Source organism: Phoca vitulina, unplaced genomic scaffold (assembly GCF_004348235.1).
Source record: "Phoca vitulina isolate PV1807 unplaced genomic scaffold, GSC_HSeal_1.0 scaffold70, whole genome shotgun sequence".
In the NCBI taxonomy this organism is placed as follows: Eukaryota; Metazoa; Chordata; class Mammalia; order Carnivora; family Phocidae; genus Phoca; species Phoca vitulina.
Genome location: NW_022589773.1, coordinates 1726118 through 1732550, shown reverse-complemented (window position 1 = coordinate 1732550; position 6433 = coordinate 1726118). Strand labels below are relative to the sequence as shown.

At 37.6% G+C, this 6433-nt stretch overlaps 1 protein-coding gene across 3 annotated transcripts in view; it reads left to right on the top strand.

Moving 5' to 3' along the window:
- The window catches only part of KIF27 (kinesin family member 27), an 83310-nt gene that overhangs the window by 55459 nt on the left and 21418 nt on the right, over positions 1-6433 (top strand). For all 3 annotated transcript variants that reach the window (XM_032392930.1, XM_032392928.1, XM_032392929.1), the window contains one exon: positions 3175-3351. In XM_032392930.1, the coding sequence (XP_032248821.1) occupies positions 3175-3351 (177 nt within the window). The remainder of the gene's footprint in view (positions 1-3174; positions 3352-6433) is intronic.

Sequence of the window (6433 nt, the reverse complement as noted above, 5' to 3'; positions counted from 1 at the left end):
AAAGAAAGAAAGAAAGAAAGAAAGAAAGAAAGAAAGAAAGAAAGAAAGAAAACCATAAATTAATCTCTTCAAAGAAACAACCTCTTAGTTTTATGTAAATTCAAAATGGCCATTCTAAAAATCTTACTGAAAGAAAAACAAGCACTGAAAACTGTAATTACACTCAAAAGCTAATACATGACCTTAATTCTGAAAAATTTATTTGCTCTTTCTTAAATTTTATGTATCTTAATAGTAAAATTTAGTACATGAATGTATTCCCAGTTATTTGTTTAGTTATTTATTTATTATTTTTTATTTATTTACCTGAGAGGGAGAGTGAGCACCAGAGGAAGGAGAGCACAGGGAGAGGGAGAAGCAGGCTCCCCACTGATGTAGGAGCCCGATGGGGGGCATGATCCCAGGACCCTAGGATCATGATCTGAGCCAAAGGCAGACAAGATGCTCAACTGACTGAGCCACTCAGGCACCCCTCCAGTTATTTATTTTACTAGTGTGTTTTAGACATTGGTTAAAGTGCTGTCACTCTGACATTCTGTGCTGCTTGGTAATAATATTTCTGGGCAGGAAGGGTATGCTGGGGAGTAGGAGAGGTAGGAATGCAAAGAATAGTGAGACCTGTTTTTCAAAATGTTAAGGATCTAAATTTTAAATGAATATGATAACAAAAAGATTCCCACAGCTTGCACTATGTTGGGTTAAACATATTAATAAAACAAAAACAGAACTTCATGTTTTTCAATACTGCAAAACAAAACAAAAACCCGCTTTCCAGAATTTGACTCTAAATAAGAACAAAATTATAAGGTAATCCATATGAATATCCAAAGAGCTTAGAATAGGACATTGATTTGTAATGAAGCTCCTTTATAAGAAAGCATTTAAAATTGGAACTGTGTGATAGGAACCTTTGCTATTAAAAGAGAAAAAACAAATAAGAAATTTTCAGAAAACTTACTAAGATACAGTGAATTATACAAATCATAACCTTTATTATGTCAAATGCAGAAAAATCTACTCATTTATTAGTTTCCCTAAAAAACTTGTATTATGTGTACTCCTACCGTAGCATTCTTCAAAGCACTACTAAAATATTACTTACTCTGTGAGGCCAGCACTGACATTTCTTCCATTTCCCAGACAGAGCCAATCTCTCCCTCCATTTTTGCTGACACAGTACCTAGGAGTTAGGTGTATATAGCATTTATTATCAATAACCATAGTTTTTTGGGTTTCCCTCCTATTGGAACGGACCTTACAAAAGATCTGTTACTCATCTTTCAAACCCCACTCACAGTCAAGGAGTGTTTGTAGAGTGTTTCAGCTAATTGGTAGACTTCATAGGGTCTCATATATGGAGTTTCTAAGGTAGAGTTGGATATAACAAAACTAAAGTATTTCTGTAGTTGTTCTGGGATATCTTCTTGTTCCTTTGATTGTAGAGCTCCTATTTTAGGCTTCAGTATTATTTGGATGTGATAGTGCTTATAGGACCATGCTATGTAGGTCTGGATGGAGGACTGCATAGCTCTGGATCTTCTTTGGTTTGGCCATTTTGCTCTCTTTTTCTCATGCGTATTCACTATCTCATTTTTTTTTTTAACCATGTTTTTTTTTTTTTTTTAAGATTTTATGTATTTATTTGAGAGGAAGAGTTAGAGAGAGAGAGAGGGAGAGAGCGAGCAGGGTGGGGGAGAGGAGCAGAGGGAGAGGCAGAAGCAGACTCCCTGCTGAGCAGGGAGCCCGATGTGGGGCTGCATCCCTGGACTCTGGGATCATGACCTGAGCCAAAAGCAGACGCTCAACCGACTATATCTCATTGTTTTAATATAGATTTCTAGGCACCATTTTTATCAAGCTGGAGAAGAACTGGGAAATAGTACTGTATTGATTTGTTTTCCTATTACTTGTTGGTTAGCTGGCGTTGCTTCGTTACTATGTCCACAGCGCAGATGGGCGCTTGGTAGAGTTCATCTTGGACAGTCATATTCCACTCATATTTTTGTTTTCTTTGTTTCTGGGTGTCCTCAATTCAAGAGAATACTAAGATGCTTCTTTTGGAAATCTTTCCAGCTCCGTTTATTTTATAATTACTTGATGTTGACAGGCTACAGTGAGAGTGCATTCCCATGCTCCATCATATGTGCCGTCCACTGTATGGATTCATTTATTCACTTTGTTGATTAATTGATAGAATCAGGCATTCATTCAGTTAGTCATCTGACATTTTATTGAAGGCCGGTCACAGGCTAGGAAGTATACCAGGCACTGGGGATAGAGAGGAAGAAGAGACAGTCTCTGCAGTCCATCAAGGGCTCAAGAAGTGGAGGCAGACTGTAGGGCAGCCAGCAGTCTAAGTGCTGTGATGAAGGTACGCTCCTCTATGTCAGAGAAGATCCCAGCATGTTCTCAGAACTAACTCTTAATATATACGTGGAAAATTGTCAGCTCTTTCTTTGTCAGTCTAGAAAATCCCAGACTCCAACATATTTGGGGAAGACATCTTAATTCCTTATAAAACACAGCAAGATGTTAACTGGAGCCACTTCTTGGTGGGTTTAGACAGGAACATTGTTTTATTATTTTCACTGAGAGTTTTTAAAAGTTCACTTAAGGGCGCCTGGGTGGCTCAGTCGGTTAAGCATCTGCCTTCAGCTCAGGTTATGATCCCAGGGTCCTGGGATCGAGTCCCACGTCGGGCTCCCTGCTCAGCGGGGGGTCTGCTTCTCCCTCTGACCCTCTTCCCTCTCGTGCTCTCTGTCTCTCATTCTCTCTCTCTCAAATAAATAAATAAAATCTTTAAAATAAATAAATAAATAAATAAATAAACAAAAATAAAAGTTCACTTAAGGGCACCTGGGTGGCTCAGTCGGTTAAGCATCTGCCTTCAGCTCAGGTCATGATCCCAGGGTCCTGGGATCGAGTCCCACATCAGGCTCCCCGCTCTGCAGGAAGTCTGCTTCTCCCTCTGCCTGCCACTCCCCCTGCTTGTGCTCTCTCTCTCTCTGCCAAATAAATAAAATCTTAAAAAAAAAAAAGTTCCCTTAAGGTGTTCCAGAGAGTTTAAAAATGTTCATTTAGGGTGTGTTAGCCAATCAGAAGTTCTATTACCATATATGTCTTATGGCAGAAGAAAAACAAATGATGTAACATTTCTTTGGAATTTTAATGTAGAAATTGGATGAGCAAAAGAAATGGTTAGATGAAGAAGTCGAGAAAGTCCTGAACCAACGCCAAGAATTGGAGGAGCTGGAAGAAGACTTAAAGAAGCGAGAGGCCATAGTTTGTAAGAAGGAGGCCCTGTTACAGGAGAAGAGCCACCTAGAAAATAAGAAGTTGAGATCAAGTCAGGTATTCTCTTTGTTATGCTCTTTGATCGTGGTTGTAAGCCAATGAATGAGGATTTTTTTCCCTAAGAAGTAAATCAGACCACTGTGAACTTCAAAACCCAAAGAAAAACTCTTCCGGTTTTCAGTGTATTTTGCATGTTAGTGCTTATTTAATGACCACCACTAAAATCTATCGCAATTTTGACATCAAATGTTCAATGTTCTGCCAAGTATGATTTATTATTAACTTTTTTTGGCATTTAAAAAATTATGGTAAAATATATGTAACATAAAACTTGCCATTTTGACCATTTTTAAGTGTATGATTCAGTGGCCTTAATCACATGCACAGTATTACACAACCATCATCCTATTTCCAAACCGTTTTATTACCCCAGACAGAAAGTCTGTAACCATGAAGCCGTAACTCTTCATTTCCTCTGGCAACCTCTATTATAACATAGGTGGATATTTAAGAAATAAATTGTACTGTTTGATGCTGTATAGAGAACACTGGTAATTTGGAAAAATAGACTTAAAAATGATCTACTACTACCCAAAGTTAGGGGTTTGCAGGGTATCTTTAGAAGAAAGATTTTATGTAATGAAGATTTGTTCATTTTTCAAATTATAATGACATGGGGACCTTTACAAGAACTTTTGCTGGAGAACTCGGGTTTTGTGAGCCAAAAAAAAAGTGATTTTATGAAGGAGTTTGCCTCAATTTCAAGTTCTGAAAAAGGAATGATTGTGGTGGGAGTAGAAGAACCAGGAGATAGCTTTTTTGGATGTAGCTATAGATATTTTCAACAATAGCACCAACAGCATCTGAAAATGAAGCTGGCTTGCCCCACACTTGAAGAGGACTTTTTACCCAGCAAGCCAAGGACACACTGAGTAATGGAACAGAGAGGATCAGTGACCTGCCTCCTTATTAGACCTGCCTTTCAGCCAGTGTCTAGACCAGTAGGATCTGAGATGATGGTGGTGTGTTCTTACCCTCTCCTCCTGAGTATAGCAGGTAGGCAAGCATGGAGACCTGTACTTACCTCTGCCCTGTCCTCCATTCCCCAGTCGTGTTGAATAGCTATTAGCACCAGGCTGTGGGACACAGGGGTAGGTGCAGCCCCTCCAACCAGCCTAGTTGCTGGCTGTCAGGGTCAAGTTTTAAAAGCTATCCCTCAGAACACATCAATAACAGCAAAGGAGATGAACAAATTAAAATAAGTGAGTAAATAGAAGAAAATAAACTGGGACCTTTATTATATGTTGTGTATCACAAAAGAAAAAAAAAAAGAAAAAGGAATAAGGAGGAAAATCTGTTTCCTGAAATAAGTTTACTTCATGATCCAGGCAAAAAAAAAAGAAGGAAGTTTTCCACTTTCAACACAATGTAAAATTTAGGAGCAAGAACATACTGAGATAAGGAGAGAGTACAAATAAATAAAACCCCCAGTAGAGCAAAGCAAAATGGATTCTTTGAAGATCGTTTTAATGAAACAGAAGAGAAACTTGAGACTGTTACATTGCTGGGTTCTTTTCTGAACAAAGTATAAATAGATTACATCTTTTTTCAGTGTTTAAGAAATATACAAGGTTCGATCCTATGCATTTCAGACAAGGAACGTGATATTAAAAAAAACTATTTTCATACCATATACAATTTCAACTCAAAATAAGTCAAAGACCTAAATATAGAAATAAAACTATAAAACTCTTAAAAGAAAACAAAGGTGTAAATCTTTGTGACCTTGGGTTAAGCAATGGTTTCTTTGATATTACACCTGAAGCACAAGCAACAAAAAAATATTAGATAAATTGGTCTTAATCATAATTAAAAACATTTGTTATGCAAAGGCCCATCAAAAAAGTGGGTGTTGAACCCACAGAATGGGGGAAAAATATTTGCAAATCATATACCTGATAAAGGACTAGTATCTAGAATATATAAAGAAGTCTTAACTCAATAATAAAAAGACAACTCAATTAAAAAATAGACAAAGAATCTAATAGACATTTCTCAAAGAAGATATACAAATGGCCAAGAAACATGAAATGATGCTCAACATCACTAGCCAGCAGGGAAATGCAAATCAAAACATAGATGAGCTCCTACTTTACACTTACTAAGATGTGGTCAGAAAAATAGGTAAGAAGTATTGGTGATGATATGAAGGAATTGGAATTTTCATACACTACTTGTGGGATTGTAAAGTGGTGCAGTTGCCTTGGATAACTATCTTGCAGGTCCTCGAAAGGTTAAACAGAGTTACTGCATCACTCAGCAATGCCACTCGTAGGACACATCCAGGAGACTCAAATGTCCATCAGCTGATAAACGGATAAACAGAAAGTGGTATATCCATACTGTGGAATATTACTCAGCAATAGAAAGGAATGAAGTTCTGATCCATGCTACCACATGGATAAACCCCAAAACATTGTGTTAAGGGAAAGAAGCCAGCCACGAAAGAACATGTATTGTATGGCTCCATTTATATCAATTTGCAGATGAGGCAATTCCAGAGACAGAAAGTAGAATAGTGGTTACTTAAGGCTGGGTTGGGGATTGGGGAAGAAAGGAATGACTGTGAATGGGTATGGGGTTTCATTTTTGGGGGCAATGAAAACATTCTAAAACTGATTGTGGTGATGGTTGCACAACTCTGTGACTATACTAAAAACCACTTTAAATAGGTGACTTAAGGGCTCCTGGCTGGCTCCGTTGGTGGAGTATATGACTCTTGATCTTGGGGTTGTGAGCTTGAGCCCCACACTGGGTGTAGAGATTACTTAAAAAATAAAATCTTGATCAATCAATAAAATAAATAGGTGAACTGTATGGTATGTGAATTATCTCTCAATAAAGCTATTACTCAAAAAAAGCTATATATCCATAAAGGGAAAAAAAAAAAAGATAAGACAACAGAAGACAAAAGATTACCAGGAAGTGTAAAATGGAAAGCAATAGATAAGTAGTTACTCACGTAGCAGAAGAGGCTGAAATCCAAGCGCCTTGAGAGGGACATGAATGAGAGCCATGGCTGTAGTATTAGCCTTTTTTTTTTTTTTTAATGTAATAACAGCTTTATAAGATAGAATTC